General features: G+C 44.6%; 1 protein-coding gene across 6 annotated transcripts in view; it reads left to right on the top strand.

Moving 5' to 3' along the window:
* Positions 1–13,063, top strand: part of CPM (carboxypeptidase M) — a 105,208-nt gene that overhangs the window by 76,589 nt on the left and 15,556 nt on the right. For all 6 annotated transcript variants that reach the window (XM_082742912.1, XM_082742913.1, XM_082742914.1 and 3 more), the window contains 3 exons: positions 1,167–1,264; positions 10,843–11,015; positions 12,557–12,741. In XM_082742912.1, the coding sequence (XP_082599038.1) occupies positions 1,167–1,264; positions 10,843–11,015; positions 12,557–12,741 (456 nt within the window). The remainder of the gene's footprint in view (positions 1–1,166; positions 1,265–10,842; positions 11,016–12,556; positions 12,742–13,063) is intronic.

Below are 13,063 nucleotides of genomic sequence, written 5' to 3' on the forward strand. Positions count from 1 at the left end.
CTGGATCTGAAATTCCAGGGTGACCTGCTCCCCATAAGCCCATCAGCTGCTGTGATATACCCACCCCCAGGCTCTTGAATTCCACAGAAGGCTCTATTTCACGGGTATTTGAATGTATATGTATGTGATAGATTTTGAACATATTCCTCAATTTCTAATTTTCAAGTCTTTGTATTAAGAGAGGCTGATGACTAAAAGAGTCGCTGTTAGAACTGAAAGGGACCTCTTCGTTTTACTGATTAGGAATCCAGGCCTCCTGAGAGATGGACCGTTTCCTTTAGTGGAAGGAGCCCCCGAATTGAAGTCAAATAGGTCACGTCTTGCCTCTGGGGCTCAGATCACAGCCTCTTACTGGCTGTGTAATCACAAGCAGCTTGCTCAAGTGTTTGGAAGATCAGTTTTCTCATTTGTAAGGTTTGGTTGAAAATCCATCTCTGTGGGTCATGACCAGGGATTACTGAGATAACGTGTACCCGAGTACCGACTGTACTGTCTACACAGAGCGAATCCTCGGTGATCTTTGGTCCCTGCCATTCCTTGCCCAAATCACGCTCCTCACGGCAGGATTAGTACTTAGAAGTATTCCTTGAAGCATCCTTAGGTTGGATTCTGGTTGTGGTTTTCTCGACAGGACTTGTGCAGATCAAGGACACTCAAGGAGCCGTGCCATACCGGTGTTTGACACCAGACTCCGGATTTGTTACTTTAAAAACCATCTCCCTTCTGAGTTCCGTGTTTTATTCCCTGTTGCTTCTTCACTTTCTTTGAACTGAGAATTACGGCACCCTCCCAGTCAACCATCAGCTATAACTTAAGTATGTATAATGGGTGAATGAGCAAGGTCATTCCTATAAAACACTAGGAACTCAGAGCCAAGAATACACGTGTTTTGGAAAAAGCAGACCCATGTGGCCTAATCAGTCTTCAATTTTTAAAAATCACATTTTAAAATAATAAGTGAAATATCTGTGCTAAATCGGAGGGGTTGGGGCTGGAAGTGAACTAAGCATTGTGAGCGCGAGGGGTTAAGTCTCGCACACTTCGGGCGTCTTGAGATGCGGGTCAGGTGGGAGAAGCAGCAGTTTGAGTTCTCTGCTCATTCCCCCAGAGTTCGTCTGTCATTTGCAAACACAACTTACTTTGCTTTCTCTTTCTTCCCTCTAAAGGCAGAAACCTGTGGGTTCTTGTCGTGGGGCGCTTCCCAAAGGAGCACAGAATTGGGATTCCAGAGTTCAAATACGTGGCCAACATGCATGGAGACGAGGTATGTGTGCGGCTCGAATATCTGAAATGTCACCAGGGACACTTCCCCTCCAGTCTCTCGGGCTCCATATAAATGCTAAGGAAGGAAGCAATATAAATCGTTCCAAAAATCTGGAAAGGTCTTCCAGTGAGGACTTCTGGGAGAATTTAAGGAATCAGGCCTGGCAGCCACCACAGCCAGCCAGTGCCCCCAGAGGGTCACTGGAGCTACCCTAGACTTGCATGACCAGCTGAGTACCCGAAACCCGTCCCAAGTTGACAGTCCCCCATCCCGGTGGGCCTCAAGGTGACCCGGCTAAGGAGCTCTGTTATGTTTGAACTCAAAACAGTCAGAAGATCCCAGAGAGCTGTCCGAATTCCTAATAGCTGGCTTTTTGAAAGCCTTTGTCACCTTCTCATAATCTTCTACTCTGTGTTTTCAATATTGAAGTTGGGGCAAACTCTAGGTTCTCTTACTCAACCAATGCTCTTGAATTTTATAATAACGTCTCGCCTCTTTTCCAACTTCTCAGAGATAATCTCTCATTTTGTTTCATTTTTTTTGATGTCATGTTATTTATTTTGTTGTGCACATTACCCCCTTAACCCCTCCTGCTTGGCAGTCATTCCTGTCAGGCCTTTGAGGGCACGTCTCTAGCTCTTACCACGCTCCATCGGAAGATTCTGCATTCTCTTACACTGTACACAAAGATAAACTCAAAATGGATAAAAGACCTCAATGTGAGACAAGAATCCATCAGAATTCTAGAGGAGAATATAGGCAGTAACCTCTTCGATATCAGCCACAGCAACTTCTTTCAAGATATGTTTCCAAAGGCAAAGGAAACAAAAGCGAAAATGAACTTTTGGGACTTCATCAAAATCAAAAGCTTCTGCACAGCAAAGGAAACAGTCAACAAAACAAAGAGGCAATCCACAGAATGGGAGAAGATATTTGCAAATGACAGTACAGACAAAAGGTTGATATCCAAGATCTATAAAGAACTTCTCAAACTCAACACACACAAAACAGATAATCATATCAAAAAATGGGCAGAAGATATGAACAGACACTTCTCCAATGAAGACATACAAGTGGCTATCAGACACATGAAAAAATGTTCATCATCACTAGCCATCCGGGAGATTCAAATTAAAACCACATTGAGATACCACCTTACACCACTTAGAATGGATTCTGGAAATGTGACCGCTGTGGTATTTTCTGTTCCCGGGACCTCATGGGCCTGGGCAGTTGAGTGGAAGGGAAAAAAAGTTCCCAGTCATCACAATCGAGAAAATTCACATGGCAACGTGTATAGCGCCCTCTAAAACATGCGCACCTTCAAGGAATGTCGACATAAAGGCATAGCCCCCTCGGTACAACCCTGTGACTTCAGGACTCTGGGGAGTTGACAAAGGTGGTGGCAGGCTCTCTCCGGTGCTGGCCTTCCTGTCCTGGCTTCGGCCTCCCCAAACCCAGGCTCTGTGTGAGCAGGATCCTCTTCTCAGGACATGCGCTGCCTGGCCTGACCTGCCGGCAGGGGCTGCTTCTCACTGCGGAAGGAGGATGCAGACGCTCGCCTCTAAGGAAGGTGTAGGTCCGGGGGGCCTGATTTGTGAGCGGAGGGAGGGTCAGTCCCCACATGACTTTCCTGAGTGTCGCCGGGCTGTGCCTGTCAGACTCGAGTCTGCCTGGTGTTGTGGTAAGACAGCTGTTGGCCACGGAAGGCAGCCCGGACGTGCCCCTCACTGTGTCGTCTGTGGATCTAGACCTGCGGAGTCCAGCTTCAGTAGGAGGCCGAGAGCACGTGTTAAGTGCAGGAGTGTATTTGTTGAGTGCCTGGCACTTCACAGGTTCCAGTGTGCTGCTCAGAGATAGTCCTCCGAGCTGAAACTTTGAAGGACAAGCCAGAGTTCTTTCCCTCACTCACCTCCAAGTTGGCTTCTTCCTAACATGTGCCTTCCCAGACTTCTGGCCTCTTGCTGTCCAGGTAGTTAAGGCATCCCCATCAAACTGGGGCTGTCGTTCACCCTGAGTCTTTGAGGAATGCTCAGGACTGAGGTCGAGAAGGGAGAAAGTCCCGGTGTGCCGTGGGGCAGGGACGTGAGACCCTGTGATCTCACGTGTGTCCCAGCTGGTGGCAAAGTCTGGGCTCATGGGCCACTGAGGAACTTACCCTGAATGTGAGATCTTGTACCTTCTGCCTTCCTGGTGCCACGAGAAGCTGGGGACAGTGATGGCTTCACACAGACGAGTCTGTTGGAGTAGAGGGTCCAACTACCTAGCCACCTTCCGCTCTCAGATCTTTTGGAATTGAAAAAGCATTTTGAGAACTCACTATAAAAGGCTATACAGCTAACATTTTAGGGTTCTGGTTTTCACCTTCGTTAGATGGATGCCTTGCTATTCTACTGCAGATTTTGGGTGCTGACCTCAGGACGTATGGATCTTCTAGGAGTCTGTGGGCCTCGTGTGGGGAATCCCCCCGGGGACATATATGCACAGAGTGTGGCCCGGTAGACAGAAGTGATCACAGTCTTTAGAATGTTTCCCTTCATACCTGGACCCCACCCCACATAGGCGTATGTGTTTCCCACACTTAGCATACAGCTAGATGGCAGTGAGCGTCAGCCGCATTAGGAAGACCCTGTTCCGCTGATCCTACCTGCTATTTAACCCCATGGCTTTTTACCTTGTGTTCTTATACCTTGTTTCAGAATCCAGTCTTTTTTAAATTAAAAATGATCTGTTGTTATTAAAAAATCAATCATGAGCATCTCAGAAAAAACATAAATCACCACCACCACCAACATTGTATATGACCTTCCAAAAATAAGTAGCTAATTTCTTACTATTTCTCCTTCTAGATGTTTTTGTGTTCATGTGTGCACGTCTATTAAATGAGCTATGCTGATTTGCTATTTGTAACATTTAATTAATACTAGCTACCCTTTCAATAAGAGTTTATCCTATCTTTACATTTCTACCCACTTTCTGGTTTCTCCAGTGTCCCCCAGACTGTCTACATCAGGATCCAGTCCAGAACCACACAGCACACGTGGTCCATTCACCTGGATCTTTTACTCTAGCATTTAAGGATCTTTTCATGACTCTAGACTTCAGAGAAACCTAATCAGTTATCTGTCCTGCAGAATGTCCCACATTCTGGATTTTTTGCTTCCTCCCATAAGGTATCATTGAACTTGTGCCTCTAGTCCAAATGGAAGAGAAATGTAAAGGTTTGCTGTATTTAGGAAACATTTTTTGGCTAATAAACCCTTAGGAATCATGAAGATGGAGTAATTTGGCTGATGCTAAGGGTTGCAGAAAAGCAAACTTCAGGTAGTAAAGTCAACTTAAAATGGCCCCTTTCCAGGCAAGTATTGTTATAAAAGTAGAGATGTTACCCCTCCTCTTGTACAATATTTTTCTTGTCTCCCATCACCCTGTTGTTGGCTCACATCTTTCCAACAACACCGGCTCACTGTGCCTCGTTGGTCAGACTGGCAAGTTACCTTCTCCACTGTTCTTTCCAAGCTCATGATAACACGAGCCAACATTAATGAGCGTGGGCTACACTAAGTTCTTGGTGGAGAGTGTGCTTGGTGGTAGGCTGTCTGAGTCCGAGCCCAAGCACCGGGCCTCACCCAGCTATGGGTCTGCCTCCTTGACTCTCTCTGCTGCCTTCTAAGTGTTCTGTTTGCACTCTTTATATCTTGACGTGTACATCTATGATCTGTTTGAATGGACACCTAACAGTGCCCCTCGATGAGAAGAGTCGGTGTCATTCAACATGTAAAAGAGTGACAAGCCCTTATGTAATGCTGTATAGAAACCCTAATCCCTCTCTGTCCCTTTCTTCTTTGTGCTCCCTGCCTCCCCCTCCTTGATAGCTGTGGAGTCAGGCAGGGTAGCTAACAGCGCCCTTTGACAAGCCTTTGCCACCTGGTGTTTATGCTCTTTTCAGAACATGAGAGAAGTGTTTCTGAGTTTCTGTCTTTCTCATTTTCTAAGACTAGCAGGTGTTATTCTCATTTATCTGAGGCCTCTGCGCGCGCAACAGGGACACGTTGCCTTGTAGAAGCCCTGATCCTAGTTTTGACTTATGCAGGCTCCTAGTCGGCTGCACAGACATAGCTGAAATCTGGTGAGGGTTTCTGCATGGAAGGGGTGATGCCAGCACACGCGGAATGAGGCTCCCTACCATCCCCTCCCCACACCGATCCTGACTCCCTGGATAATAGTGACCATGTTTTTCAACCTAAAAACAAAGGATAATGGATAATTATTTTCACACACCTTCTTAGGCATATAAGAGACTTTTTATGAGATGTAGTTTGTATGCTTAGATGTTTGTATTTAGAGGGTATTTTAATGGTTTATATGAACACTAAGACATAGTATCTGAATTTTGCCTGTGTTGGAAAATCTGAGATGTGTAGTCAACATGCAGTACAGGTTCCAAATGTACTTAAAAAAAAAAAAAATTAAAGCTTGTCCTTCCAGATGTCATTTGCCGAGTTCTTTTTTCTACCATTATACAAGATGATAGCAAAATGTCCTCAGTCATGCAGTATGGCTTTAAAGCATTTTTTTTTCCCTTTTGGAGGTAGAATTAATCTTTATTTCAGAAGAGATATCTGATTCTTTTTAAACATGTATTATTTCTCCTGTAATTATGCTTTTTCTCTTCATCTCCACTTTTGGTAAAGGCTGGGCTAGGGTGACCAGATATCCTGAGTCCTTGGCCCTGGAAAAATGGTTCAATGTTGAAAATGGTTCAAAGGAAATAACTTGATCATTTGTACATCTGCCCTCATTAAGCAGCTTAAGTCCTCTTGTTTTCAGAAATGTCTTCCTTTTTTTTTTTTTAAGTTTTTCTTTTTTTAAAGATTTTTTTTATTTATTTGACAGAGATCACAAGTAGGCAGAGAGGGAGGCAGAGAGAGAGATAGGAGGAAGCAGGCTTTCCACTGAGCAGAGAACCTGATGCGGGGCTTGATCCCAGGACCCTGGGATCAGGACCTGAGCTGAAAGCAGAGGCTTTAACCCATTGAGCCACCCAGGTGCCCCCTTTTTTTAAAAGATTTTATTTATTTATTTGACAGAGAGAGAAATCACAAGCAGGCAGAGAAGCAAGCAGAGAGGGGGGGGAAAGCAGGCTCCCTGCTGAGCAGAGAGCCCGATGTGGGGCTCAATCCCAGGACCCTGAGACCATGACCTGAATCAAAGGAAGAGACTTAACCCACTGAGCCACCCAGGTGCCCCAAATTTCTTCCTTAGAATAGTCTTGACCTTGTGATGGATTTGTCAGCAGTATTGAGCAATCATTTATTGAGTACATTACATCTCCAGAGCAGGGCAAGATACCAGCTCTACAGAAAAAGCCTATTAGGATCCCTGCCCTCTAGGCTTAGAAGATGAAGTGTGGGGGTTGGGGTAGTCAGTCAAGGTCAGTCAGGGTTAGTCAGGCCATTGTAGTTTTTGTGGGTGGTATTAGGAGAAACACAAGCATGCAGAGTTCTGGGGCCCCATGTGCAGATCATGAATCCAGACTTTGGGAACCCAGGGAAAAGTCTGCTAGATAATGTAATATTTAGGCTGATATTTGAAGAAGGATTTAACGAGGCAATCAGATGTATGAATTAAATTGATAACCATTGGGGAGTCCCAGAGCTCATAGGCTTTTTTTTTCACTGAGAGGCAGCATTATAGCGTAGCATTTTTAGAAACAGATTCCATCATTGGAATAGCTGGGGTTTTTTTTTTTCCTCTCTCTCTAAGTTACCTAGATTGTAGATTCTTCAAAAAATTTTTTTCACTGTTAAAAAACATTCTTTGAAGAGCTAGAACACTCATTTTTATCTCTTTAGCAAATTCCGCCTTGAATATAAACTCAAACTGATGGAGAATTTATTTTCTGCTTTCTGGGTTTTGCCATTTTAACTGGCAGATTTTAACTGGAGCCTTTTGGTGAAAGGCTCCCAAAACTGGTGCGTTCATCCAGTCTTTCAGTCTCTTCATGAGGGATTCTCATATAAAGTCTACACCCTCACAGAGAGGAAGTGAGCGTGCTAAATGGAAAGCTGATTAAGCTATTGGGATTGCTTTGACTGTGTTTTTTTTTTTAAATCTGGACTCTCTAAGATTTCAGATTCAAAGACTTAATTTTAAAGAAGGGAGGTTTATGCATAAAACATGAATGAGTGCTTGAAACATTTATATTAAGGTTGGGAAGAATTAATTTGAATAATATTTGGCATAAGTCTGCTGTTAGGAAGGCAGCAAAATATAGCCCAACAAAAAGAGAGGGCTTTAACTCCCTGAAATTTTAGCTGTTTAACCTCAGCATTTTTTAAGTTACTGGACTCTTTATTGGTTCTTTACCGTATTTCCAAGGTTTTTTTTACTTATCCTCTGTAGTTAAGGACTTAATGATTTGTTTTGGAATATGGAGACAAAACAGAATATACCTCAGCTTTACATTTGTTTACTTGAAAGAATCATGATTTTATTGGTTTTGTAAAAATAATAAAGGTTTTCTTTAAAAATTGATACCAGAAAAATAAAAGGAGTAAAAATCATTCAGAAGACTATCACTCAGAAATAACCATCATTAATATTTGCCAAACATCATTCTAGAAATCTGTGGATTTTCTGTAGTAAGAGAATGAGAAGGATTAAAAGGATACAAAATAAAATGGGTGTCATATTCTATGTTACCCTTTAAATAAGTATGAGATTTCATTTTACTTAGGATAAAACCGAAGTGAAACTCAAGTAACCAGTGAACTTGATAAATATTTTCTCAAAATAAGGAATTATCAGAAGATTCTTCCAAAGTCAAGAAAAAAATGAGGGAAAATTTGGAAATCATAATAATTGAAAATACATAGTTTTTAGCTATTACTACAATCTTCTACTTCTAAGCCCTTGGTAGGAACACTGATCTCCCATAGCTCCTGCCCTCTGTTAATGATAAACATGAACTTTTCCAATTCTGCTCTGGGCCTCAGTCTCGTTCTGTGGCCTACCCGTAGCTCCTCAACTCCTCTTTGTTCTCATTTGCTTTGAGTTGGGCGAATGTCTTGGCCAGCTCCCGTCTTTGAGTTGTGGCGTGCTTGAGATTGTTCAGTTGAGAAAGTTGAGGGAACGTCACATCTTGAGCCACATGGGGACTCTGACATGGCTCCTCTGTCCTTGCCTGGGCACTCAGATGGGCCTCGGGTTGGTCCTGATTCGTCCCTCTAACTGAACCAACTATCTGACAGGCACAACTGACATTTAGAAATTTCAGGAGCTACAAGTGACTCCTGGTCACGGCCTCCTCCCTTTCTCTAACCTTCTCCTCCTCACCCACCCCTGGGCAGAACTCTCCTTAAATCGCCACATGTAAACCAACTTTCCACATGGAAACCAGCTTTTCACATGGAAACCTGCTTTTCACAGACGAGACTCACCAAGGCCCTTCCACTGGCCAGCACGTAGCTCATGAGGTTGCTTCCAGAGTGCTTGAGCTCCTAAAACAGACAACTGGAAACCTAGTGTGTGTCTTACTTGACTTTTTTGGTTATTAGTTTGTAAGGACTTTTTCAAGCTGACAGTTTTGTGGGTGGGTTTGTTTGTTTTTTAAGATTTTATTTATTTGAGAGACAGGGTGAGCAAGGATGGAGGCAGAAGGGAGAAGCATTTGTAAGGCTGATCACAGAATTGTGACCTGAGTTGAAGACAGACGCTTAACCCACTGAGCCACCTGGGTGCCCCATAAACTGACAATTTTGACTCTAAAAATAAAAATCAAGGTAGTAGAAGAAGATAGAAGTAAGTAGGAAAAAAGTGAAGTCAGAGTTGAATATATTTCCACTCTGAAATTGATGGCTACCTGTGAATATGTCATTTACATCTTCCACATCTCCTGAGTCCCGATTTTTAAGTATTCCATGTTCATTAGGATAACAAAGTCATAAAATGTGGGCTCTCTCCTTGCCAGTGGGGGGACTAGCGGGAGGAATGACCGTTCGAGGATTACTCATCCATTGCACCGCAGTGAGTTCATACGGTTGGAGTTGTAACTGGAAACTCCTGTCCTGCTCACTGCCTCCATGAGTGCTTCTAGAGCCAGCCCCTAATCACCACGGCCCCACATTTCCAGGGACTAGCCCTCAGCAGCAGCTGAGCCTAGGTAAGAGGCCAGTATTCCTTTCTCAGAAGCCGATTCCTTGAGCCCAGGATTATAGAGACACGTGATCGAGTCTAGTCAAATCTTTCTGTAGTGAGGCTGACGTGTGGATGACTTTTTTTTTTTTTAAGATTTTATTTATCCATCTGACAAAGAGAGATCACGAGTAGGCAGAGAGGCAGGCAGAGAGAGAGAGAGGAGGAAGCAGGCTCCTGCCAAGCAGAGAACCCGATGTGGGACTCGATCCCAGGACCTTGAGATCACGACCCGAGCTGAAGGCAGCGGGCTCAACCCACTGAGCCACCCAGGCGCCCTGACTTTTTAAAATAATAATAAAATAGTCCTCACCATTGGGAATTACAAAACAAGATCTCCTGTAGGTCTCTAGTTTCCCAGTCACTGGTGCTACATAAGATAATCAGGTAGATATGACCATTTTTATTTTCATAGTCCTGCTATTTTTTTTTTAAGATGTTATTTATTTAGGCAGAGAGTCAGGCAGAGAGAGAGGAAGGGAAGCAGGTCCCCTGCTGAGCTCAATGCGATGCGGGGGTGCGGGGCCCCATCTCAGGACCCTGGGATCATGACCTGAGCAGAAGGCAGAGGCTTTAACCCACTGAGCCCCCCAGGCGCCCCTCATAGTCCGGCTTTTTTAACAGTGTACTCCAGAAACCTATCTAGCAAAATGGTAACAACACAAAGGTTTTTCATTTCTTCTGTAAGCAAAAAGTGAGCCAGTTTAAAGAAAATATAAACAAAGCAGCAGTATAGAAGATACGGCAAAAAAAAAAATTATGAGCATGATGTGCGAATGACTCTAGTTTCGGTAACACAAGAATGTGGCCATCAGAAGTATGCAGATACGTCGAACATTGCACAAGTGTTCAAGAGGGGAGTTTGGAAATAGGAGGATATTAAAGTCTGAAACCTACTTAAGCTATGCTTGTTACAAACCTGAATTCTTCCCTATTAAAATCTACATTTGTCTACCGTGTCTGATGCAGCGGTTGTCACCCTGCTGTTGGCCGAGACACACACCACAGCGTGTGTCTGCACTGCCCTCCTGAACACCACCTATCACCTCTGTCCTTCCACTCCAGGAAGTGTTTTGGAAGGGAAACAAATTGGAAACGTAGTAAGCGTAACCTTTATATCCCACCTAATTCATTTTGTAAAAAGTAAATTCTTTACAGACAGGTACATTTTTTTTTTAATTTTTTTTTTTTTTTTAATTTTTGCTAACAGTTTTCAGCACCCCCTGTGACTAATTGCCACTTGCAGAGCCACCACGTGGTATCACAGCTGGACTTGGTTTCAAATACCAAACTGTAGTAGAATCCCTCACTGGGGAATCTGGGCTTTAGGGACTATTTTCCTCTGACCTAATACTATCCCATTTTGTCTTTAACACATACAGACTGTGGGGCGGGAGCTGCTACTCCATTTAATTGAACATCTTGTAACCAACGATGGAAAAGACTTGGAAATCACAAATTTAATCAACAGCACCCGGATGCACTTCATGCCTTCCATGAACCCAGATGGCTTTGAAGCGGTCATAAAGCCCGACTGTTTCTACAGTAATGGAAGGTAAGGATGGGCTGGTCCATTTAGAACAACAAGGCCCCCCCCAGACAGCACCCCATGACCTCGACAGTGAACCAGCTCGGCCTAGGTCATGTCATTGCCATGCTGAAAATACTTCAGGCTGCCACTGCTTTGAAGATGAAAAGTAAAACCCCCAAGAAGACGCTGTACTCCTGGGCCCACCCTGCTGCTCGCCCTCGCTCACCACTCCCCGGCCGCTTGGAGTCTCCTTCATCTCCTGGACCGACCTGGTTCTTTCTCGTCTCAGGCTCAGACCTCCTTTCCCACTCCTCACCCCTCTCACTGCTAAACAGTGTTTGTTCAAAGACTCCCTCCCTGACCTGTCCTCTATTGGGCCCTTGGTTCATAGCACCTGCCACTTCACCCTCGTAGCACAAATTTTAAGGTCTGATTTCTTGTTCAATGTCTCTCTCCACATGAATCTGTTCGCTACCTGGGGGCAGGAATTCTGTTGCTCCTGTTGCTCACTGTGAAATCTCCAGCGCCTAGCTAAGCCCTCAGTAATTACCAGTTGGTTTATTAAGCCAGTACCGAAAAAGGAGGAGGGAATTAGGGCGCCTGGCTGGCTCATTCGGTTAAGTGCCTGACTCGATTTTGGCTCAGGTCATGATCTCGGGGTCGTGAGATCGAGCTCTGCGAACTCTCTGTTGGGCTCCGTGCTCAGTGGGGAGTCTGCTGCTCTCTCTCTCTGCCCTTCCCCCTGTTTATGCTCCCTCTCTCTCTAAAATAAGTAAATAAGTCTTTAGAAAAAGAACAGGGAGTCTTATAATATTTCTAATTTAAACAGTTTATTTTGTTGCAATCTGCCTCAGGAAGTTTAGAATTTCTCAAATGTCTAGTATACATTTATATTTGTCCAAACATTTGTTTGCTTTTATAAAAAAAATATAAAATCTCACCACTGGATTCCCTTCAACTTTAGGTTTTTCTAGTGTATTTAAACATGGCCAGCCCATTTTCCAGAAATACATTTGTATAAAGTAGCATGTTTCTGTCACCAGTTGCCATGCAACAAAACATCCCTAAATTGAGGGAATTAAATCCTTTTTATTTACTCTCAATTCTGTAAGTTAGGAATTTAGACAAGCCAGAGCAAGGCTGGCCAATCTCTGTACCATCCTGTCTGGAGCCTCAGCTGGGTCCTGGCACATGGCTGGAGTCTCAATTCTGGCTGTCACCTGGGTTCCTCATTTCCCCAGGCAGACTTTCCACAGGGCTAGCCCAGAGGCTCAGGCTTCCCGAAGAGAGTGTTCCAAGAGCAAAAGCCCCCAAATGCAAACACTTATCATAGCCCTGCTTACCGCACAGCGGCTACTATCCTGCTGGCGAAAGCAGGTCACACAGAGGGGCTGCAGAGTGCGTGAATGCCAAGTGTGGCCCCCCCGAGGCTCCTGGGTCAGTGTCCACCTTCCCTGTGTCACATCTGGAAGAACACTTGGGGCACACACCAAAGTGATACACGTGGCACGAATCCACTCCCTCACATACCATCAGGAAACCCTAAAATATTCTTTCTTTTAAAGGGAGAATACTAACTTCTATGACCTGAACAGAAATTTCCCCGATGCTTTTGAATTTAACAATGTATCAAGGCAGCCTGAAACTGTGGCCGTCATGGAGTGGCTGAAGACAGAGACGTTTGTCCTCTCTGCAAACCTCCACGGCGGTGCCCTAGTGGCCAGCTACCCGTTTGACAATGGTGTTCCAGGTAAGCAAACAATGGCCGGCCTGGCCTCCTGAGTTCCAAGTGGGGCTGCAAAGCCGACCTCTGGAGGGGAGGAGTGTGCCTTCTTGTCTTTGCTGCCAGGGGTGGCGTTTGCTCACCTCTGAGCCACCCGTCCTACCGTTTATAAACCGCAGGTGGGCAGTGTGGCTGACCTGACAACCCACAGGGTTACTGGGGGGTTCACCGGGAAGATAGTAAAATTGGGTTGGAATACCCCACATAGGCAAAAGGCCAGAAACCAAATAAAACCAGAACGTACCCTTCTTTGCTAATCCTAGGAGCAGTCATTTGACTCCTTTTACAA

This window comes from Mustela nivalis (assembly GCF_964662115.1).
Source record: "Mustela nivalis genome assembly, chromosome: 7".
Taxonomy (NCBI): domain Eukaryota; kingdom Metazoa; phylum Chordata; class Mammalia; order Carnivora; family Mustelidae; genus Mustela; species Mustela nivalis.